Source organism: Neodiprion fabricii, chromosome 3 (genome assembly GCF_021155785.1).
Source record: "Neodiprion fabricii isolate iyNeoFabr1 chromosome 3, iyNeoFabr1.1, whole genome shotgun sequence".
Taxonomy (NCBI): Eukaryota; Metazoa; Arthropoda; class Insecta; order Hymenoptera; family Diprionidae; genus Neodiprion; species Neodiprion fabricii.
In genome coordinates, this window is record NC_060241.1 from 39,876,030 (window position 1) to 39,900,064 (window position 24,035).

Genomic DNA, 24,035 nt, shown 5'->3' on the forward strand with positions numbered 1-24,035 from the left:
GGCAATTCTTCACGACTAGAAAAGTAATTGTGAGTGTAAATATTCACTAATTCATAGTATACGCTGGTCAAATGAGAGTGTCACAATTATGCACTCGTACGGATTGAACAGCAAGAGGTAGAAAATTTTGTTCGTCATCGCGTGTTACAAAAATATTGTGAGACACAGATGTTGAGGCTGGGCTGATTGTCACAATGCAGCATGAGTAAGTTGCATAACTTTTGAAAATACTGTTTATACCTTCCTTTCACTGCATCCGTTGTCTGAATACGTTTCCATGATCTAAAGCCATCGCAAATTTTGAAACATGGGAGACAGAAGCAGATGAATTTTCTCAAATAATTTATTCGAACTTCTCAGTGTACACAATATCTTGCTAGCTTTTGCAACTATTTAACAATAATGGCACATTATAAACTTATAATTCATAAATTTAATTGATGTCTTTAGAAATAAAATACACACAGAACTGGGAATTGTTTGATATGAACTAATGTTCTTGAACACATGTGTATCTTTCATTGTTGCCTTCTTAAAATGACTAATTTATGATATATTTCAACAGATATTTTACAACTATTAACAACAACAACAATAATAGTAATAATAATAATAATAATAATTTAAAAAAATTATATAGAACCCAGAAATTGGTAGAATTCGCTATTGCACCTACAATACAAGGCAATCTCGTACAGCAAACTTAGTCACTTAGGTCATGAAACAATGTTCAAGCTTTATGGTATATCAGAGTTAATTCTGTTCAAGTTGAAGGTATAGGATACAATTTACCAATATCGAGAAAAAAAAACGTCATCGTTCTACTCTGAATGTCGAATCTTTTCTCCTCAATCCTCCCAATTTACAAGTACACAGTATCATTACTGAGGTGCTCAAAATTTTATCGGTAAAGTCAGCTGGGTTTGAGTTTTGATTTATCATCTTCTAAAATTACACATTACAATGTGCGTATCGATTTAATCGTAATTAGATAAACTATTAAGCTCACTGTCTAGTCTTTGGTAATTTTAAGCTATATTTTAGTACGATATACCCAACTTATACACTTTTCTATGCCCTATTAATTATAAATAAATTCTAAATCCATACCAGTTCACTGGCACATAGATATATGTAACTGATGTAAAATCATCCAATCCAATTTTCGATTTCACCTAATATGGAAGGTTCACCGTCTAGGTGGAATTATTAATCTATAGATTTAATTTGTTCATTTAGATTTTATAGAACAGGCGTCTGGGCAAAATGGGGACGACACATTCTTATATCCATCCGGGTTTTTCTGCTGCCATCTCCATGTGTCCTTGCCTGTAATCAATGACATTTTTTATCAAAAGACACTCAGTAAAGTGTTTTAATTTAGAAAAGTCTAGTCTAACTTACACATGTCATCAATATTCCGTGTTGCGTGCCAGTCCAGTTCTGCATTAGCACGGCTTGCATCGGCATAACTTGTCGCAATATCGCCTGGTCTACGATCTACAATATCATAGGGTATGTCTTTGCCAGAAGCATCTTTGAACGCTCTGATTACTTCCAGAACAGAATACCCTCTTCCAGTGCCGAGATTATAAACCTGGAAGCCGGAGGGATGCTGGTGGGAAATCGCCTGCAAGTGGCCAACTGCCAGATCAATTACATGAATGTAATCGCGAACCCCTGTAAATGAAAAATTTTGCAGATCTCACACTTGTAGAAAGATAAAGCCTGGTAATATTCAAGCGACTATAGAATTTTTCACACAACAGAAGAGAACAAGAAGAAATTCCCCGTTGAAGAAAAGTAGAAAAAATCGAACGACATTATCTGGCTCGGACTTCATTATTACCAGTTCCGTCAGGGGTATTGTAATCACTTCCATAGACTGAGAGCTTTTCTCTTTTTCCAACAGCGACTTGGGCGATGTAGGGCATCAAGTTGTTCGGTATGCCGTTTGGATCCTCTCCAATATTTCCAGATGGATGAGCTCCCACAGGGTTAAAATATCTGAGGGATGTGATGGACCAAACCTAGATGAAGTCAGTGTGTGTTCAATGATTAGTTCTAGAATATTTTTCCAGGTGAATATGAAGTGATTACTAAAAGATTCTCGAATATTTCTTCTACCAAGCATAAAAGTATACCTTGTCCGAAACGCATAGGTCCTTCAGTATTTCCTCCACCATAAACTTAGACTTTCCATACGGATTGGTGCAATCCCCAGTTTTCATGTCTTCGGTTAATGGTAGTTTATCAGGAAGACCATAAACAGTGGCGCTGCTTGAATAAATCATTCGATAGACTCCGTGTTCTCGCATTACCTCGAGTAATACTATAGTACCGCTAACATTGACTCTATAATACTCAAGCGGCTTGGCAACAGACTCGCCAACGGCCTTCAAAGCGGCAAAATGTATCACATTGTCAAATTTATACTAGAAAATAAAATAACTTCATAGTTTGTTATAAACATCGTGGTAAATAATATGGCTAATAACTCGATACTCACCTGTTGAAATATGCTAGTCAATTCCTTTCTGTTTGTTATGTCTACAGAATGAAATGCTACGTGCTTCTGTGTCAGTTCCTCCACCCTCAGAAGACATTCTGGTTTCTTTTTATCCGAAGCTGCAGAATGAAGTGAAAAAATATATTAATATAGCGGTGTGCTAAATGAGCCATCTACAAACTCTTCAGCTGCTCAAACATATTGCGTAAGGCTATATACAAGTTCAGGCACTTGCAAAGGCAAAGATAAATAGGGTAGATTGTATCATATGTTATCGATAGGAACTGGATGATAAAATTTGTCAGCTGAGTGAAGCGATAATTGAGAAATTAAACTCATGATAAAACGATAAGGCTACTTTGAGGAGGATGCGTTGAGAGTATTCTTTCCGTAATGCTTGGAAATAACTTTCAGATATTGATTAATTCCCATCTTACCTTGGTAAGCATTAGTAAGATTGTCAATAACCACCACCTCGAAGTCGGCATTAAGTAGTTCCAAAACCGTGAATGCGCCAATGTACCCAGCACCACCCGTCACCAGTATAGTCTGCCCTTTCCTCGACATATCTTCCGTTTCTTCGTGTTGATTCTTACTTCCTAATTTTACCCCTCTAATTGTGCTAGTAAAGTGTTAGTACTAGTATATAATAAATTAAACCTTAAAACTACGGGTTAGATTTTGAAATACCGTCTTGTACATAGATGAAATTATATTGTAATATTATCGCACACAAAAGTGAAAGAAAACTTACTTATTGAATTTTAGATTATTTTCTTATATCTGACAGTTTAGCAGATATGACTGAAGTATCAATGAAACATTGGATATTCGTCTTACAAACAGAAAATTGAATCACATTTTTCCCTTTCTTATCTGCACTATAAGTTGAGATGTTAACAAACTCTATGTGAGAGACCATTTTGTCACTTTTAACAACGTTAAACTGTAAAAAAGAGAATGTTTCATAGTTTCTGACTTACGAATGAATGTAATTCAAAATACTACTTATTTGCCTAATTGGGAAATTAAACAAATTATCTCGGACAACACAGTACTTCAAAAATACCCTCTTTCAATATCCCATAATACCAAATATTATTAGAAACTTCAATATAGATATACAATTATGCAGAATAGCCTGACACTGCAAAAAACATGCTCAATATAACCAATACGTGACTGGAAAATGTAATGAATACGAAACGATAAAGATAACAAGAACTCAGTGCCGCAGGTATTTCAAGTACAACGTTACATAACTATTGTTATAAAGGAAGACTTGAGGTAGGCAGCGGATCTTAAATACACAACCAGCGCTATATACTCTCTTCAATAAATAACTGCGATTAGAGATATAACAAAGAAACAATTGAAAAACCGTAAGAGAAAACTGGATTGAGTAAATTCATGTTAATTGACAACAAATTGTGAAGACATTGTACTTTGACAAACTTTTTGTCATTTGACGTGTCAAAACACGTTTCGAAAGATAGATTCAAAAGGAGTTGAGAACATAGAAAATGTACACATTGTTGAGATTCCGCTCCGGGAATGATGTACGCAAGTATCGATTACGGTGACAGAGAAGACCGGAAACATACCTGATGCGGTGCGTGTGCCAAGACAACTAGTTCCACGACGAGAGAACCGTCAAGCGAAAAGCGCGATGTGACCTCGTGGCAAGACGGCTGGACGACCACGCGAAACTGCGCTACGTGCGCTCAAAGAGCGACGGAGTGAAAAAGAGTCGCGTTATCAGCGCGGAGGCGAAATGGAGAGTGTTACAATTTAGGCCCATGGTTACGGTTGCGGAAAAGTCGCTTCCAGTAGCGTCGATTGACCCATTGCATCGGCATCCGCGATGCGTCGGATGGGTTATGTCCTAGAATGATTTTCCTTACCGAACAACGTGTCTTTTGTCATTGTCTACCTTTGGCGGCTGATGAAGATTCAAAACATCGCGCGACTCCGCTCCACAATTTCAAGTTGAATAATCAACGTAACCCCCGGCAGGGACTCGTCGCAACGTCGCCTTTATGTAAACGATGTAAACACAGCTTTTTCTGTACCATGTTGGAACTGGTCAGAATTTGTCTTGTACGTAAGTTTCGATTCACGAAACTCGATACCTCGTTCGTCGCGACATATCGAAGGTATTTCGCCATTCAAACTCTACGGGAGAGTGGGTAACGAAATTGTTTTCTTAGAAATTAAACAACTTTGTATGTTTTAAAGTATTTTTTTCGATTATTCAAATTCAAGATGTATTGTAACCGATCAGACAACGGTGGCAGACCTTCGATCGTAGATGGTTTCCTTGAGTTGGAAACGATTAATAACCGTAAATCTTATCATCATTTTCGTATAAGTATAATCATGCACGTATTTTGCTATACTTAATTCACCCTAGAAATAATGAACTGCTTTCAAACTGCGCTCTTTAGCTAAGCATTGGCATTATCGCCTGCGGACCGTGACCATAATTCAGTTTCACTACAAACACTTCTTTTTGTCACGTTCTTATTGACTATTTTCGTATTTCCGTATTCCGCATTTTTTCCATTTTCGTATCCCGAAATGGATATATTCTTTCAACGGGAAGAAGGGATAGTAATGTTTTCCAACTAGTCTAATGTATCCTCTTCAAAATCGCGCTTGAAATTTGAAAATCGGTTTATTACATAGAAAGATACGAGATTTTGTTTAAAAATGTCGTTATTGCTGGTGTTTAGCACTTTTTGGTAGTTTGTTGAATTTTTCACTAACCAAATTTCAACGAAATTAGATTTGAACTTCAACATTCGTTTCCTTATTAAATAACGAAATGACTCATGAACGCGCGGGGTCGTTAATGACCCCACTCCTGCGTTAGAAGGTAGAATAAAAGATACATTTGTTCTAAGATTAACATATGTGTGCCAGAAATATGAGAGCGGATAAGATTGCAGGTCCAGGGCCACGAAACAATCACAATTTGATAACCTCCTATCCAGTGACATGGTGTACATCCGTTTCTGATAAATTCACGTAAAATAAATTGCGTCGCTGTCTGTTTAAATTATATAATAATTTACGAACGTCAATTATAAATATTCATTCGACTGTAGTTTACGTAGGAGTGTAATAATGCGAACAAATTACGCGATTGACAAAGCTGAACGTACAAACACGTGTTATACAAGAAAAAAAACTGCTTTATTTGTCTGTATAAAATGATTTCATTCGATATATGATTCAGGATAAATACCGCACATATTCGGAATTTCGTTAAAGCTGTGTAGAATGTATCTAGACCTATAATGGTGATATATTCAAGCAATCTTGGAGGTATATCGAGTATATAAAATTAAAAGTATATTGAATAAATAAATAAATAACCAGCTGTGAAGAGGAACTGAGAAGTCCTTTCGTCCATTACATGCGGTTTCCAGTCTTTTAATCGATCGAATATTTATTATATTTTTCTCATTATCGATGTTTTTCTTTTTTATTTTCAAACCAGACATCTCGGATGGGTTCTCGCAACGCTTGTACTTTGCAGACGCACGAATTGACCGTCGGTAATTCTTTCAATCACGGCTGTCGACTGCAGTATATGCATATTGTACTGCGGTCATCATCGATTCGGTGGTAGTTGGAGAATTTCTACGTGGAAATTGCAAAAACAACTCCTTCGGGAATAGAGCGCATAAGCAAAACGTAAAGACCTGTAACATAATCTGAAAAACAAATTCAAATATTTATAGAGTTATGCATATTAATGTATCACGCATAATCGACTAGAATTTTTCCTGCTGCAGTTGACAGTGAATTCAAGCTTCACTTACAATTAGACCCGTTTAAACTCTTTCTCGACACCTTAAATTATACCGTCATAGAAATAATTGGGTATCTGTATTTCGTATCAGAATTACTTAAGATGTCACAGACGAGCCAGTATTGGATAGGAATGAAAGAGTACGAAAAATTGCTCGCGGAGCTCGGACAACACTTCCCGCAATTTGAAGAACTCTGCTGCTCCAGCCTCTTTCCTGCGATTGGCGAGCCAGCCGCTCCCTCAAATCACTCAACTCTGACCTGAAATTTGTATACAATGGTTTATCACGACTGGGTAAATATACCAAGACTCAGCTGGATACAACCGTGGATTATAACTGTTGTATTGAACGACCCATCAACCTTTTTCAGGTATAGAATTCTGAATAGAAAGTCGGAGTGGCGAGGGCTCGCACACCTGCTCGACGTTCGTCTGCTTCCGGCTTTATATTCTTGGAAATATTTAGAATTAACTGTAACTTTGTGAACATATTCTTAGATAGTTTATCTATCGATTTAAGCAATAAAAAAAATACAACATTTTTTTGACAGTTTAATTCAGGACACCCCCTTGATATTCGTTCGATTCTCTGCGGCTGAACAATATCCGCGACAACGGGATAATGTATGATGAACACTTACAACTGAGAACTGTACGCGGACTCGAGACGCCGTAAAACGTCGTCGCGATTAGAGAGCTCATTCTCAAGATTAGTTGCTCGCAAGCTCAGCCTTTTTCCAGCCTCTCGGCTCTCCTGCAACTGCTTTTGCATTGTTACCATCTCGCTCGTCTTCACCTTGACTTCTCTGAAACGATTTCGTAATTATAATACAAACTTAACCCTATATAATTCTTTTTTTTCAGCTACTTTGCAGCCTTCCGATGCTGCTCGTGAGCGGAAGCAAGCATTGCCATTTGCCCATTTAACCGTCCCCGCAAATCTTCCGCTGCTGCCTCGGCAGTTTCAGCTCTTGCAAGGCGTTCCGTAGCCAGAGCTTCGCTGTTTGCTACCTGATGATTAATCCCGTTTTTTATTTCTACAATGTATTCTAATTAATAGAAGAGGACATCTGACGCCAAACATCATTTTTCTATTACTAATTGTCAATTGGAAAATAATTCCAGTTACACGATAAAGTACCTTATCAAGCAAAATTTTTTTATCCTCTCGGAGCTTGAGCAGCTTTTCGCGATCTCGAGATATCTGTCCATCAAGAGCTATCACCTGTGCCTGTACCGTGAACAATTCGTTCCGTAGGTTTTCCGTGGCCACGGACTTTTCTTCGGCAGCATTCCGCAACTTTTGAGCCTCTTCTAACGCTCTTTCCTTCTCCTGTATAATCGTCGTTCCGACGCACGGTATATAATTAACCGTAATCGTTTCTAAATCATTAAACAATTATTACATCCATACATACCGCTTTGAGAGAATCTCTGTCGCGAGCAATGTCATCAAACTGGACTCGAACACGCTGCATCTCAGCCATAAATCTTCCGACACGACCATTTTCGGCATCCAAAAGTCGTCGCAGCACGACGATCTGGATGTGAAGATGGTCGACCTGCTGGCTAAGCTGGCGAATCGTTTCATGCAGTTGCAAATTCTCCTCACGTCTACGACGCCAGGCGTTTACAACCAAAGCGCGACAGACGAGACCCGCTGCCTTGTTCGTATCCGGTGGAGCCGAGAGTCCGTTGACATCCAAATCTCCCGGCCATGATCCCATCCCTCTTTCACTCCCAGTTTCAGCCCCATCAACGCATGGTACCTCAGAGCTTGTCGAATCAGTTTCAGCTACTTTCCGTTGCAGACGTGACTGCAAAGAAGTGGCACTCCCAGACCTGACCAAAGTAAAAAATCACAATAAATTTATAGCGCCGTTTGAATGTTCAAATTTAGAAAATAATGAACATCGCGCAGAAATAATTTTTTTCAATACAGGCATTGTGGATTTCGATTTAAAGATTATTGCCCGAGTCAAACTTTCAACGTGATCACTTGAACTTCCAAATCTTGTGACGATTATTTCATAAACATTTTGACCAGGTCATTCTTTACCTTAGGTCAAGAACGTCCGGATTGATGGATGTGGGTGACAGATCGACCATAGAAAAGCTCTTCTCACAAGAAGACTTTGGGGTATTCGGTATGATGCATGCTGTCTTTGAGTTGTTTGAGCTAAAGACGGCAGTCTTCTTGGTAATGTTGCCTTGTAATGACACCGGGATGTTGCGGTAGGAATTAATGGGGTTTCTAATCGGTCTGGAAACGGGTCCCCGTCGGGGGCCTCTTACGTATGAGGGAGGCGGGGGATAATGAATGTTTCTTTGGCCTCTCAACGAGTACCCACCATACCTTTGGCGATTATTCGCCCATGACGATTGACTCAGCATCTTACCAAATTTCAAAGACAGTTACAATTATATTTGCTAAAACTGTTGCTGATTGTTTATTATTTATTATTTTGCCAAGGGGATGGATAAAAACAACTCACTACTTAACAAATGAAAGATACGTCCGAAAATATTTTCACACTCTTACTGGTTTCGGTATGATTCCCGCTTTCATATCTCGAACCTACACGTTTCCTTACCTCGCTACTATTTCCGGAATGTGAAATTTTTCGAGCCTGCCATCATTTGCAAACTCTTTAGCCGTTCGCTGGAGTATATAATTAGCTACGATCGCAGAGCGAACTAGATTCGGGATCGTGAAAAAATGTTAGTCTACTTTAAACGTGTGATTGTGGTATATTTTTCCATTTAGATAACAGTTTTCAAGATCATTTTTAAGAATAAACATAAAAAAAATTCAGGAAACTGAGTAGCAAACTTGACGGGCAAATACTTTGATACGTATGACACGAAAGATGTATTATTTCATACAAAATAAACGAAAATTGCGTCGAACAGAAATTCGAACGTTTGAATGAAACGGCGCGAGTCGGCCATGCTTGTCACGAGGCGCGCAGTATATCGAAGCATAAGCTGCGCGAGGTTAGTATGGTCACGTGACACGTTTCAGCCAATGGTGAGAAGTTCGATTCGCTTCCCCGAAAAATGTTGTCATCTTTGCCAAAAATAATTTTCCTTCGCTATTTGTGACGAAGGGGGTTGGTGTCGAGTGCTCGAGCGTGAAAGTTTACCTCCGGATAAACTCGGTACGGTGTTAGTACCCTGAAATAAGGTGGCAATGTGATATCTGAGCAGCGTGCTCTGTCAAGTGGTAATATTTTACACATAAAACCAGTTGTTCCCGGGTAAGGCCTTGACAGGAGTCAGTACGGAACAACTTTCCTCGTCGCGCACCATCTCCGTCGATCTCAGTACCATAACATGGGCCTCGAACAGGCGAGTATCACATTGTCCTACGATAGTTTAATTATAGCTGGGGAGACCTAGGCTCTCCAAAAATAATGATTCGATCAGCGTTGCGCCTCCCAAACTCCCGGAATCGCCCGGAATACAGTAACCAAGTCAGAACCACCTCGACAATCTTTTCACTATTCCAGAACTCCGTTTCTCATCCGTAAAAAATTTATAAACCAAAACTGTTTCTCTTTTTTTTTTTTTAACTTGAAGATTATTTTCGAACAGCTGTTCAATTACTAATTTCTCCCCATTGCAGTGTCATCCTTTACCTCGTTCCATTCCATCTCCAAGTCCTGCGACAACCTCCGCCACGCATTGTCTTAATCTCTCTACCTCGCTCTGTTTTTCCTTCTTGGTTTATCTCTGATGTGTGATAAACCATTCCTCTAGTTCACCTCAAGCTGCCGTACTCTTTCCTCATAGCCACGCTGCCAAGTTAGACACTCTTTCTAGATTTAGGCTAGTAGCATAGATTGGCTCGACTTGATATAAATCATAAAAACTCACTAGTGTAAAATTTTCATTGAAGTAGGACAAAGTAGCGCCATTTCATTCAGTTTTATTTCTCGTAGTAATATTACGTACAACATAGGCATTAGAATTTCTTTCACATACAATTTGACCGACACAAAAATATAGATTACTAGAAACGGTGCTGTTATTACCAGCATGAAGCGTGGCCTCGGTTCAAACCGGAATCGGTTCAATGAACCGAGAAATAAATATTTCCATTATAAATTTCGTAACTCTTATTATATATTTAGACTTCTTTGGTGGTTGGAGGATAAGATCCTCGATTCTGTTTATTATACTTAAACAATAATGGTAATAATCGATTTCCTTGTAAATCAAACTCGATCTGTTCCATCGCTCTTACAGCGTTATTTCCAGAGTTCAGGAAAGCAAACTATGATTACACACCTACATGAGATGTATTTTCTCTCGTTCTCATTCTTGCTTCTTCAATGAAACAACGATGGTGATCGGCATTTAAAATCATTTCGATCTCACAAAAATATAAAAAATACAGAAAAATGGTAATTTCTGCATCAACAGCTGCTAAATTTTGAAACAGTATCTCACATTGCGTTCACGCTTTAACAGTTCAATACTTTCTCCACACATCGCCCATTTATAATTCAACGTCTTTTTGGCATAAGCGCCTAGACGTCTGGGACATTCAGCACGAGACATATCCGTCACCTCTCGGATATCTTTGTAGAAAGTTTTGATAAATATTTCATTACTGTATCTTTATAAAGGCCAAGTCCGTGAAGAATTGTTCTCTCTCTTAACACAGGTGACAAAAGAATTGCAGTGTAAGAAAATAAAAATAGATCGTATGGAAACACTGAATTTTTAAAGTGTTCAGTTAAGAAGAATTAATTCTTCGGCATTTTTTAAAACATTGCCTGGGTAGTAAATAAAAATTCGAAAAAAGACTGACATATTTTGCGGAGTGTCTTGTCGAGGTGCCACTACTCTACCTTGAGTTTAAACGATACCACTTTGTACACACCATAAACTTAAAGATTTTTTTGTAAAGACGTGGCAAAACATTCAAATCGTTTCACATGCAGCACTACACTTGTAGTATATGCGTACAATTATATGTAATAAGAGTATATAAGAGCGGTAAATAAGGAGTGAGGTTCGACCCCGGCGCTCAGTATTAGCAGCAAGAATAAAGCCTTTGAACTCTAAATATGTTTCTAGTTGTTCTTCCCTCGATACATCACACATTAGGGACTATACATAATTTTCTTTTCAAAATTTTGACCATTCGAAGCAATTTTTGAAGAACCTTTGAGAAATTATTGGTAACAAAAGATTAAAAACAATTTGTCCAATATTTTATATTTTTTTAACACATCTGTATCTATTGCGACATCTATTGAATGAAAAAATTTTCATCTACCACAATCGATGATAGAGTAATGAATTTATCAATGAAATTATAGAAATATTTGATAGCAAATTACTCGACGATCCTTACATAATTACCTGTGAAACGTGTTTAGTACAAAAATGTAATTTTCTAAGGAATATCGACATACAAAGTTAAAGGAACATCCGTAAAGTGACTGATCTGTCTTGCATGGAATGAACGACACGCATGAAAAATTTTACCTCCTACTTTTATTCCATGAATTTGCTTCCTCCAATCTGTAACCAAACATTTTTTGTTGCTAATGAAGACGCAATTTATTCTTGTTTCAGATGCCAATAAAACTGACTATCAACTAGCTAAAGGTATGGAACAGACCCATGGAGTTTCGGATGGAAATATAAACATAAGTGATGTCAGTGAGTATAGATATGCTGTTTTCTTTGAAGTTAAACCATATAAGAGTAAAAAAATCTGCTTAGCATTGAGAATATAAATTTCAAAGACAGTTGAAAAGTAATAATGAGATTTACATGCCAGGGAATACAATATAGGTTTATTAGGCAAACCGGACTATTCCTTACTACATAGTTTTGATATTACAGTGATATTACTACAACTCAGTCTAGATCTACTCTCAGCTCCGTTGATGCTACACTGGCAAAGTTCAGTCTAAAAGCGAAGCATAATCAACTAGCTATATATTGATTATTTTTCAATAAAGAATAGGCAGCATGAAATACAGCTAGTGATCACAGAGTTGAATTTTACCGAAACATGTCCGAGGTCCATGTCCGCATTAAAATGACTATAACTGCTCGCTACAATTTTTATTGATAAAAGTTGTTATTTTACCAGAGAAATTCGTCTTTCAGCACAAATATACTTGTTCTAAATCCATATATCCCATAGAACAACCTACGTAAACCATATTTATACCATTCTACTTCTCCGTGCACTCAGTTGAAGTCATTCAAACGGATCCTGGGTTTGTGGACTGTCAAGGAGAAGAACAGAGCACATTTATGATGTACTCTGGAGGTGGTGTGGAGAATGTGGGGATGGGCTCAGCCGGTTCAGGAGGCAACCGTAGGCAGCCCTACGTAAATATCATTGAACAACCAGCGAGCAAAGCGCTTCGTTTTCGATATGAATGCGAAGGCAGATCCGCTGGTAGTATACCAGGGGTGAATAGCACACCTGAAAACAAGACCTTTCCTAAAATTCAAGTAAGATTTCAACTGCCATTAAATCATTGAAACAGCAATCTATCTATCGCCACTAATGTACATCTCTAACATGACTTTTACATTAATGTAGGTAGAAGGTCATACGGGTCGTGCAATCGTCGTAGTATCCTGTGTTACTAAAGACCCGCCATACAGGCCACATCCGCATAATTTGGTTGGTAAAGAATCATGCGACAAAGGTATTTGTACTCTGGAAATTCCTCCTGAAAGTATGACGGTGACATTTTCTAATCTTGGCATTCAATGTGTCAAAAAGAAGGACATTGAGGAGGCGTTGAAAGTGAGGGAAGAGATTCGTGTAGACCCCTTTCGGAGTAAGTCATACTATTTAAAGTAAATATTCCTAGTAAATCAAACATGATACACTTCAAAGAAATTTCCCACACCAGGCGACAGACATGTTTTTCGCTATATCAGATAGTTTTTATCTGAAGATACTAATCAAATAATGTTATGAATTTTATTATTGCAGCGGGGTTTGCGCACAGAACTCAGCCTACTGGCATTGATTTGAATGCAGTCAGGCTTTGTTTTCAAGTATTTTTGGAAAGTACGAAAAAGGGAAAATTTTCTGTCGCTCTACAGCCTGTCGTTTCAGATCCCATATATGACAAAAGTAAGAATTTTTTGTTATACTCACATGAAATTTTATGCATTATTAACTAAGATAATGAGAAGCGACATTTAAATTACATTTGCAAATATTAAATTGTTACAGAGGCAATGTCAGATTTGGTGATCTGTAAATTGAGTGACTGCTGTTGCACAGTAGCAGGTGGCAAAGAAATTATTCTATTATGTGAAAAGGTTGCCAAAGAAGATATTAAAGTTAGGTTTTTCGAAGAGCGTGATGGACAAGTACTTTGGGAAGGTTTTGCTGACTTCCAACCTATGAACGTTCACAAACAGGTATCGTTAATCACCATGTTCCATATTTTTGCTTATTTTAGAAATCGGGTTTCAAATCTATTCAAGTGAATGAAATGAATTCTTTGCATGTTAGAATTACATGGTGAGTCTTCATTTTATTGAAACAGGTAGCGATAACATTCAGAACTCCGCGATATCGAACTCTCGAAGTGGATCATCCTGTGAAAGTCTTCATCCAACTGCTCAGGCCTACAGACGGTGCGACGAGTGAACCACTTGCATTTGAATTCCTCCCTCTGGATTCAGGTAGGCCTGCATTCTGGTTATTGCGCAAGGCCTTTGCGAAGAAGAAGGCCGATTACAATACTTTTGACAAAATTTTAGCCACCGAGGCTGCACTGCTTTCAAACGCTAGCCCTAAAATATCACGAACAATCGATGAGTTCAACAACAATAATCTTGAGTTTGAAAAATCGCACGATAAACTTGCCGCTCTGAGAGCTCTAAACGATCTTTACAAAGTCAAAAGTAATCAGGAGTCGCGTAATAAAGCCGACTCACTTAATTACGATGAAAAATCAGGTTGCCACTCCGTGACCAACTGTATTACCGATAGTAATAATGTAACTGAAACAAAATTTGCTACAGATACTGTACACAATAATAATTGTAGTAACTCTGTGCTGAATGGTGAGCGTGTAGTTAAAAATAACGAGCTAGATTTTGGCCAACTGACCAGATGTGACGAAATAGGGTTCGAAGCTTTGCAAAAAAACTCCGTAACTGGCAAAAATGCTGAAGTATCGGATGTAGCTAGTCTCTCCAAAGATGGCAAGTCCGACTGGTTTGATTACACAGAGGTTGGTAAATGGGTGGACAAAACTCGAGAAGAAAAATTGAATGAGAATGTTAACGATAATGTAGGGAATGGAGAGGAAGGTAGTGAGTCCTTAAACGAGCTGCTTCTCTCTGCAGTGGCCGAAAGTGATCAAATCTATGCTGACAATCAGGTGAAGTTGTTGAACGATGCCCTTGAACAAAACCTTGGGGATCAGCCAATGGATGTAGATGTTTACGATAATCAAACCTATACCAGTCTTCAAATGGCAATGAAAAATCCGATTCAGTTACTAAATCCCCCGAGCGTTACCGTGGATCGAAAATATGAAGATGTTGCTTTACCTGCGCAAAGCCCTATCATATCTATATCCCCGCCACCTCTCGCCCCAAAGAGAGATGTGTCAAGAGACATGGACGAGAGACTTCCTCCGCTCCCACCCAAAAGAATTCGTAAAACTCCATCGATGCCTGTTTTACCTGTTGTCCCTACCTTGCCACGTCCCTCGTCAACCCATACTCTCAACGAATCCAGCTCCAGCCCTAAAGCACCTCATAAAAATTTACCCTCACCGCCTAGCACTCTGACAAAACAGTCCAAGCCTGGATTGTTTTCAAAACTTTTTGCCAAAAAGGCTAAAAAAGATAAGTCTGAAACCGTGACTACGGAAGCTACACCTGAAGCAGGCAGTCAATCAAATTTGATCATAGGCAGCAGCGCTTCCACTTTATACAAAGACAGCCTCAACAATTTATCTTCATCCAGTCTTCCACGACCAAGCATGACTAGCGTAACTAGTGTCAAATCACTTAGACTGGATGGTGACGAGTCCCCGCCTTACGGGATCGAGCTTACAGAAGCCGAACACTACGCTCTGTACACAACTATGGCTCCTCATGCCACTGCTTCTGAATTTGATGAAATGTCGTTTTATTACAGCCCTGTGGAGGGGGGAAAAATACTGTCAGACAAAATTGATTCCTAAAACATCATTTAGTACATTGTCGTAATTCGTTGAGCGATTGAGTTAGTTATGCATGGTCAAGAAGCAATTACACTACCCAATGTGTTTCCTGATTGTTGAGCATCTAAGAAATATTTAATAACTTCGATATACACGCTCTTACAAAGTCAGATTCGACGTCCATTTTTAGAGCCCATGGTGAGAAACAAAGCCAATAATCCTTCAAGAATTGACAAACATCATTCAATGTTTGGTGGATCCTAACAATGATTAATGGTTGCGTGGCTAATTTTACTCAAAAAGTGTGTGAATGCAGTGTATTATTTATTGTCACAGTCCAATATGCACTGCAATTGCATAATGTGCAATCTATTCTTATTCCCAAGTCATTTTCAGATATTACTATTACAGAGCAGATTAAACTGACTTTATGTATGAACGTTAATATAAGATACGTCATGTCAAATAAGTTTTTCAATTGCATTTTTCGTAGAAACTTTGATGATTCTTTCCATACTAAACATACCTTTAATGGTTCATTGGTCGTAAATCAAATGTTTGTCAACAATTGTTATTGTTGCTAGGTGTTTTTACAAAAAATCCCTTAAATTAAATTGTGCAAACTTTAAAATATGCAAAAATCAAGCAATAATTAGATTTTTGTCAGTAGTCAAATCCTAACTTATATGGGCCGATTTATCCATTTTTACATCGGAATTTGAGAGAAATTTGAGTACCGGAAAAATTTGGTGCTTCGCAAGTCGCTGCAAAATGTGATTATTTTAATAATATCTCGATTAGTATTAGAAATAATATATGCATTCATTGACTTTGCCCCATAAATGAGATTTCAGCTGGATTAGAAAACGATTAGAGTCTGATCAACCGAAATCGATAACTATCGACCGTTTTTAAATAAACAGTTCTGTTAGTTTACGCTTTTTTTTTTTTTAGTTCTTTGCCAGTAGAATTCATTTTCTATTCTGCAATGATCTAGTCAATATATGGTACTATTAATTATTAGTCAACTGTCGTTGTGTTGGTAGAAATATAATGGTTCATCAGCACTTTCCTTTTATAATGCAAACGAATTGTAAAAATTCATTCTCTGTTTTTACTGTTCAAAATTGATTATTGAAACATTTTAAGGATTTTATGCGAATTATGTATAAGTATACATACTGACTTCATTTAATATCTAGTACATACAGGAAATAGCGATTTATTACTGTTGATAAACAGTATGCAGCAACTGCAATGTTTAAGTTTAGGTTTAGATTTTTCAAACGAATTGAATATTGCTCCGCCTTCGGTTTCCTTGGTGCTATTTTTGCGTAAAATAATAAATAAATTTATAATATTCTGACAAAGCAGGTCTACAAAAATGTTTGGATTTATTCTGTCGGTATAAAGCAGATCGTTATTTGTACAACAAGAAAGTAAGCAAAATATTTGGACTGGGTGAGGATATTTTGAGATAAATTCCTTTGTTACCATGAGAAATATTTAACTGTCAAATATATATTGTTTTCTATTAATTCGCAGAGCGGAGAAACGTTATATTTGGTTGCTATCAGCAAATAAAATTTAAGTGATAGTTTATCTAAAATTATTTGTGCTAGCGCTGCAAACAATTTTAAACCACATTATGGTTGTTTCATATTAACATCCTAATCTTGTTCTCTATTCAAATGACTAATAGCACAGAATGAGAAGCAGTATTATTGATAAAAAGAGAAAGAGAAAAAAACAAGATGGAAAAACGTTTCAAAGTAAAAATTATTTTAGACATCTTCGATGCCCTACATCAGGCGAAAAGCGATATTTTTAAAAGTCTATTTGGAACAGAACAGGGTGCAAGGTGCTAGGTACTGAGTATTGTTGTAGGCCCCCAAAAACTGGAAATAAGCAACGTTACCTTTAAACTTTGAACTGTGTGGCCTTCTTTTATACCGAATATTATTATTAATATATCATGTGGCGTGCAATATTAAGTAATACATGACACTTCTGCGAGGCGGTAACAGCTTTCATATTGAAGAATAATATTGATTTGTTGGGCGATTTTTGATGCTTTTAATGCGAATCAAAGTGTCTTTTACACCTCAGAATAGTGTTTTCTAACGTGTGAATCATTTGTAGATACCACATTGAAACGAAAAAGAAAATATACTAACGAATCCAACGTCAATCTGTTGAGGCATTTTCAGGCAGAAGCCGAAAGACGTGAGTATAAGCAAATAATTAATCACTTTTTGCTATTGCCTGGGTGCCTTGAGCTAAATGGTGCTGGTATCATTCTAAGTGAAAGCCAATTATACATACCACAGTAAAAGAGTCACAGGATTCTGTATCTTTTGGCCTAAAACGTATATTTTTTCATTCAAAAGCAGTCAATTTTACCTTATCGCCAGAATACTTCAAATTTAATTCTGCGATATATTGTATCTTGTAAAGAGCTGTCTATTTTTTCAGCTAATTGTTCAATCACACAGATCCTTTGCCTCTTATTAATGATTTCCTACTCCACTAAAGTTATTCTTTATCAATATTTTGTATACATTTAAAGTACGAGAGTGCCGGTGATATATCTCACAGTTTGTCAGTGAATATCACCGATTCAGAAGCGGTCTTGTGATGTGGTCATTTTTCACATTGACTTGATAGAAAGTCACAACTTTGAGGCCTGTATTCAACCTATGAACCATTTCTATTGCTAGGCCGCTTGTGAATATATCAATGAATTTCGTTGAGCAGAATGGATATCGAGCGATAGAAATCAGTGTCTGTTCAAGCTATACCGATTGCCATGAATTAATCTGTGTACGTGTAAATCTCCTTGATATAATATATGTAATATCAAATTGCTTGAAAGGTTTGAAAGAAGTGCTTTCGAAGTGAAAAAATATTACTCGTATCCAGTCTGCTTTCAAAGCTCAATAATTGCACTCTGTTTCTTGATTAAGAACTGTAATATAAATCCTACTTGTTTCTTTCTATATAGCGTACTATTGGGCAGCTTTGTATATGATACTATGAATAATGGTTTTTCAGACTATCTTTGGGAGTAAAAAATATTTCTAAATCACTAATAGTTTCAGACAATTTTTCTTCTACCATTTTCGTATATTATCATATACGTATATGTATAACAAATAACTAAATCGTCGAACAAATCCTACCCATTTTGCACTCTAAAAGTTTACGTGAACACATAAATGCTCTTCAGAATTGGTTACAAGAATCTCCCTTATTTTCATTCTACAGTTTCGATCTTTTCATTCAATGAAAACAATTTACTATTTCTTCTTCCACTACTACCTGTGCATAGGTATAAGAACTTCAACAATTCTGGTGAAACATTAATTTCTTTGGACTAATACTTCTGCTCTCTTCTATATCGTTATGAGAAATCTTCAATAACTTTAATCTGTTCAAGTAAGCTTTAATAGTCGGAAGAGGGGGACATATTAACAAATAAGATGTATTCATGTAGTCAATATAAAAATGTCACACATATTTTCTCATGGTGATCCTGTATTTTGTACTTTTTTAAGAATGCATTTTATATGAATATATTAATAGGTATTTGTATCTTTTCAACTTGAGAGCAACCGGCATCTACTTACTAAAGATTTCACAATAATTGCAGTTAGTGTGCACGTCTATCCACACCGAAATAAAAATTTGAATATGAAAATTAAATTTTTTGCAGTTCTTAACAATCCGAAAGATCGATAATACTTTTTCGTGGTTCATTGATAATCGTCGTGGTAGGTGACCGGTGTCTCGATATTTGAAAAGTTTTTAAATAACAATGTGCTTTTAAACTATATTAAATACGTTATGAATGAAATAATGTTGTGCAATATTTGTACGAAAAATTTTTACAAACGAAAGCTTTCTGACAAAACGAAAAGAAAAGCACAGAAAAATTGAAAAAAAAAAGTATATATTTATTATCTGTATCGAATAATTATAGAATATATTATTATTTGCTGAGCCAACGAAATCACTGTTTTGCGCCTACACCCAGGTCACACATTTCAGATCAAACACACTGCTCCTGTTAAATTAAAAACAATCAGGTACGACCTCAACATGATAAATATATTTCTAGCATTTGGTTTTTACGTCGTAACAAAATAGTTCCTTGTATTTTAATTTTTGTTTTTGGAGTTTGTGTGATTCGTCAAAACAAATATTTAGCATGTATCCCTGATTAGCAGTGACGAATTTAGTTACTCTCATTTTCTTTGCCGATTATTTATTGAAATGTTATTTGTCAGTGTTTTTATATCTGATAATGCTCTGAGTGTTTGTGTGTGGTACTTTAGCATGCAAATATTATAACGCTTCACCTAACTATCACCCTAGCCTTCCAAACTATTCCGTTGTAATATTAGTACTAACAAATTCTGTTTTCGATTATACTTATATATCCATATTTTTCATTCCACATCGCATTACCCATCTCTTTTTAACGAAATGTAACTCATTGATCGCAGTTTTGATTAAATTTTGGATAAAATTTAATGAATAAGTTTTGCCACATTTTCAGTGCTTACAAAACGATGGCTTACGTAAGGCTTGCTCTTAATGCTGTTGTTCTAGGATTTCTATACTAATTCTGATAGTACTGCGGAATATTTACAGATGGTGCCGTACAGTACCAGGCTGTAGGCTGTGGTTTGAATAAAATAAAAATTGAACCAGCCGATCATGGTCTTTCACCATTTCCAGTAGAATCTGGGACTTCCAAACACCCATATCCCAAGGACGACAGAACACCTTTGCTACAACCTTCTACTTCAATGCTGACCTACAGGTGATCATTCCTTCACGATTTTTACCAAATTTACTAGCATCGATTTGAGCTTGCATTCGTTGCTCGCTTGCTGAATGACTAGAAATTGTTTTGAGTTCTTGAGTGAGGTTCTGACATAAATATCCGAAATTACCCTATTTAATGCTTTAAGTATTCCACAGGCAACCCATATCACCAGGCCGCACTCCATCGCCGATGATTTACCCACAGACAACTGGAGCCACTGGCTACAACATTCAACTTCCGCATATTCACCAGCAGCTGCAACAACAGCCATATGGCGAACCACCTATGTTCCAGCAGTTGTACATGCATCACCCGCAGGATAAGGTAGACCAAATGAATACGGAACACCCTGGATCAAATTTTCCCCAGCCTGGTATTTCTGGTGAGCACGCAAATTCAATCTTATGAATAATATCCTTGAGACGTTGTCTCGTAATACAGTGACGATAATAGTAGACAATAGTCTTCTTAAATCCTGTATGAATTATAAAGCGAATAATCGGTTTTTACGATATTAACCTGGGCTCGTACGAATAGGGAAAACCTGGAAAACGAGACAAAGTCAAAAAATGTCGTACAAACATGGAAACGTCACGAAATTTCGTAAATGAGACTGGAATTTCATCAATTTAAAAGAAATGAGCAGGATTTTATAGCTCGGCATGCACAGAGCTGTAATTATTATGTTAATTCTAAAAAAATATAATATTAATTCTTACCAACACTTTCTTTTTTATTTTATGAAAATTACAGCCTGTCGTTATTAAATAGATTTAAACAAATCATTTGTTGGACAATATTAGGAGTACAGTAATTTTTTTTAAATATATCGTTATTAAGCGATCATCAGGAGAAAACTCGTATGTTTCAGCTACAATGCCTGTAAAAGTCAGTAAAATTTCAGGTTCTAAAAAGCATACCAATCCTTTTTATATACTGTATCAATACAGCAATTTTATAGTCTTAGTTTTGGATAATTCATGAAAATACTTAATCAAAGACTTAAACCGACAGGAATTCAAAATCCAGTGGAGAATATCAGAGAAGGAATGGAGGCGAGCAATATATCAAACATGGATAGCCAACAGTCTGCCCCTCCTGTATGGAGCGAGCTTTCTGACCTGGACAACCTTTTCTCTGTCAATTTAGCACAAAATCTATCAAGTAACCTTCCGCTACCTCATAACTGGGACTCTCAGGTAATTATTTACAAGGATTTTACTCAGCAATGTATTACGTGTATCTTGTGTTCGGCATATTCTAAATCAGAACTTGATGAGAATTCACTTTCTTTTTTATCTCCTATATCTATTATACTTCTTTAAAGGCGCGTTCATTAATACTAGAAGTTTTTATAAAAGGAATGCTTTTAATTAAAATAGTAATTGCTCATATTAAGATGCAAAATACATTTTTTAGTTATTGCATGCTATTAATTGGCACCCAGAAGCCGGGTGTATACTTTGAACTCGTAGCTTCTTCGCAAAGGAAGAGTGTAATGTCATGCGCATTTAATTGAAGCCCACTATCCGTGTACAGAATTTGAATAAAACGTACTAAACTCCGCAGTTATCCAAAATCCAGCCATAAAATCACTATCCCAAATAAGAGATTGGGAAATAATAAATTATTTCATAGTAATGATAACCAGTGACAATGTATCTAATTACAAAGGTCGCGAATGAACGGATGGTAGAAACTGAGACAGCCACCTACAACGATGGAAACGAAAACAGTGTGATGAACAGCTTTGAAAGGTTGACTACAGCTACGACAATGCAAGGCATCCGCCAGCTCAATGAAATATTCAATCCTACCAGAGATAATAACGGATAACCATGCAGGCATGTGAAATGCTAGTCAAACGCATAAATATACAATGTGTAACAGACTACATCACTCTGTGGAATTTCCAGGGTAGCTTTGCACCCTTCTCAAAACAAAGTGTATTTTTCGAAAGTGCGCGTGCTGTTACCATCTGATGCAGCATGATGAACATTTACATAAAAATGAATTATGTAAGATTAATTTTCATCGGATTCATGATTTAAACACATGGGTTGTACTAATCGGGTACTAAGTATTGTTGTTAACTCGATGATTTTTTGATATATTTCTTCAATCTTTTTTGAAGATTTATGAGACCTTTGCACAAAAGTGGAGCATAGGTGAAAATATGAAAATCCAATAATATAATAACTAGATACCATATAATTATTGTAGTACTAGGAGTGCCTGGAATCTTATCAATTTTCATGATTCTTGTCAGTCGATACGCCGAAAAAACCCGAAAAATTGACAACAACTTATAGGCACGTGCAATAAAATGAGCGTCTCTAACGCCATCTTCACCTTATAAAGACTCAATTTTCGTGTACATATATGAATCAACAAGATGAATGTTGATCTGAGAGTCAGTTGTCAAGTTTTATCGTCGTGCATGAACAGAGCTGATCACTGTATTTCTAATTGACGTCTTTGCAACGAGTGAATTAGTTTCTACCGACATTTGTTTTTTTTTTTTATCGTTACAATTTTTTTTCATACACCATTCGTTGCATATGAATACATTTTTGTGATATTAATACTCTAATACGGAAAATGAACAAAAAAATATTAGCATAGACTTACATCCGACATGTTTATAAGATCAGATCGATAAATAGTGCCACAAACTCTCCGGAAAAAAGTATTTTGTCGAATATATTGTGTTTCATTATTTTCATTTTTGAACAGTCCAACAAATTTCGCACAATTTTTATACAATATATGTATTGTATGTTGCTTTTAACAAAATCGCTGTTCAAGACTTGTTGAAACTTTTTAAAACTTTATTTTGTAGTAGCATGTACCTTAATCATATGTATATGCATTGTACATACGTATGCATAGGTATACGTACTAAGTCCCTCAAAAGACTACGACCCTAATTTAGTAGGCGATAGTAAAACTGACATTCAATTTTAATTTTACTGATAAATTTTAATTATACGAACAGACTACCCGTCAATTTCAAATTTACATTTTTTTCGCGATTTCAACGATGTATTTGGAAAGTACGCACGTGTGGTGTTGCGTATGTGTAAATGTTTGAATGAGATGAGACTCACTTATTGTTAGAGTGGGTGAGAAAGGATGAATTTATGTAAATAAATTTTTTTTCACTGTTAAAATTATACATAAATATATAAATTTATATTAAAACGTACACTATTATTATTACTATTATTATTATTATTGTTGTTGTTGTTGTTGTCATTGTAAAACAAACTTAAACCCCATACTTTCCCGACGATTCATAGAGAAAAATTTATGTTATCTACCTATTGCAGGTTCCTTAGATCTTATTCTCCTGCTCAATAAACTGTATATTACCATGTCACTAGCAGCAAATATGCACTATCAATAAAATATTTACAAAATACAAAATCCGTTGGTCCTTTTGTTCCAGAGTCAGTACATTTGAGCCTCCAACTTACTGGAAATCTCATTTAAATTTAGGTGGGTAATTGTCGTTCCTATAAGTGCAGGAGGTTTTAGAGATGAAGCTGATCACTAAAATGGGGTAGAAAAATTCATTTCGTTTATTGAATACCAATAGTTTCTAATGCAATATTGATGTGCGGAAAGTTTGCAAATGACGCGTCTTCGTACGCTCAACTGCCCTAAGTCAGTTCAGAATTAAAGCGC

At 36.5% G+C, this 24,035-nt stretch overlaps 3 protein-coding genes across 9 annotated transcripts; 1 reads left to right on the forward strand and 2 right to left on the reverse strand.

Annotated features, from left to right (window-relative positions):
* Positions 1-325: 325 nt before the first annotated feature.
* Positions 326-4,604, reverse strand: LOC124178526 (UDP-glucose 4-epimerase). Of its 4 annotated transcripts, none has more exons than XM_046561953.1 (7): positions 4,114-4,604; positions 2,947-3,122; positions 2,510-2,628; positions 2,145-2,435; positions 1,850-2,030; positions 1,405-1,680; positions 326-1,329 (listed from the first exon to the last, which is right to left on the reverse strand). In XM_046561953.1, exons 2-7 carry the CDS (start codon positions 3,074-3,076, stop codon positions 1,232-1,234), a joined length of 1,095 nt encoding a protein of 364 aa, XP_046417909.1. In that variant the 5' UTR covers positions 3,077-3,122; positions 4,114-4,604; the 3' UTR covers positions 326-1,231. The 4 variants fall into 4 exon arrangements, with proteins under 4 accessions (XP_046417909.1, XP_046417910.1, XP_046417911.1 ...); XM_046561954.1 differs by having other exon boundaries at positions 2,947-3,131; XM_046561955.1 differs by lacking the exon at positions 4,114-4,604 and adding an exon at positions 3,965-4,107 and having other exon boundaries at positions 2,947-3,131.
* Positions 4,605-5,691: 1,087 nt separating this feature from the next.
* On the reverse strand, positions 5,692-8,723 carry LOC124178333. The gene is made up of 7 exons (XM_046561573.1): positions 8,389-8,723; positions 7,748-8,171; positions 7,471-7,662; positions 7,198-7,340; positions 6,971-7,135; positions 6,427-6,589; positions 5,692-6,231 (listed from the first exon to the last, which is right to left on the reverse strand). Exons 1-6 carry the CDS (start codon positions 8,721-8,723, stop codon positions 6,427-6,429), a joined length of 1,422 nt encoding a protein of 473 aa, XP_046417529.1. The 3' UTR covers positions 5,692-6,231.
* Positions 8,724-9,355: 632 nt separating this feature from the next.
* Positions 9,356-23,769, forward strand: LOC124178524 (embryonic polarity protein dorsal-like). 4 transcript variants are annotated; one of them, XM_046561948.1, is made up of 12 exons: positions 9,363-9,680; positions 11,922-12,008; positions 12,553-12,818; positions 12,910-13,153; positions 13,312-13,455; positions 13,558-13,748; positions 13,877-14,015; positions 17,654-17,737; positions 20,168-20,339; positions 20,501-20,727; positions 21,360-21,544; positions 22,020-23,769. In XM_046561948.1, the coding sequence occupies exons 2-12, from the start codon at positions 11,957-11,959 to the stop codon at positions 22,179-22,181; spliced, it is 1,866 nt and encodes a 621-aa protein (XP_046417904.1). In that variant the 5' UTR covers positions 9,363-9,680; positions 11,922-11,956; the 3' UTR covers positions 22,182-23,769. The 4 variants fall into 4 exon arrangements, 3 of the variants coding, with proteins under 3 accessions (XP_046417903.1, XP_046417904.1, XP_046417905.1); XM_046561949.1 differs by lacking the exon at positions 17,654-17,737; XR_006869829.1 differs by lacking the exons at positions 20,501-20,727; positions 21,360-21,544; positions 22,020-23,769 and having other exon boundaries at positions 9,356-9,680; positions 13,877-17,737; positions 20,168-20,232.
* Positions 23,770-24,035: the final 266 nt, after the last annotated feature.

Coding starts and splice junctions, on each gene's coding strand:
- LOC124178526 (XM_046561953.1), bottom strand. CDS start 3,076: ATGTCGAGGAAAGGGCAGACTATACTGGTGACGGGTGGTGCTGGGTAC. Junction 2,629..2,946: donor TCTTACTAATGCTTACCAAG/GTAAGATGGGAA, acceptor TTCATTCTGCAG/CTTCGGATAAAAAGAAACCA. Junction 1,330..1,404: donor ACGGAATATTGATGACATGT/GTAAGTTAGACT, acceptor CATTGATTACAG/GCAAGGACACATGGAGATGG.
- LOC124178333 (XM_046561573.1), bottom strand. CDS start 8,723: ATGCTGAGTCAATCGTCATGGGCGAATAATCGCCAAAGGTATGGTGGG. Junction 7,663..7,747: donor ACAGAGATTCTCTCAAAGCG/GTATGTATGGAT, acceptor ACGATTATACAG/GAGAAGGAAAGAGCGTTAGA. Junction 6,590..6,970: donor TCCGCGTACAGTTCTCAGTT/GTAAGTGTTCAT, acceptor TACAAATTTCAG/GTCAGAGTTGAGTGATTTGA.
- LOC124178524 (XM_046561947.1), top strand. CDS start 11,957: ATGGAACAGACCCATGGAGTTTCGGATGGAAATATAAACATAAGTGAT. Junction 13,154..13,311: donor TCGTGTAGACCCCTTTCGGA/GTAAGTCATACT, acceptor TTATTATTGCAG/CGGGGTTTGCGCACAGAACT. Junction 13,456..13,557: donor AGATCCCATATATGACAAAA/GTAAGAATTTTT, acceptor AAATTGTTACAG/AGGCAATGTCAGATTTGGTG.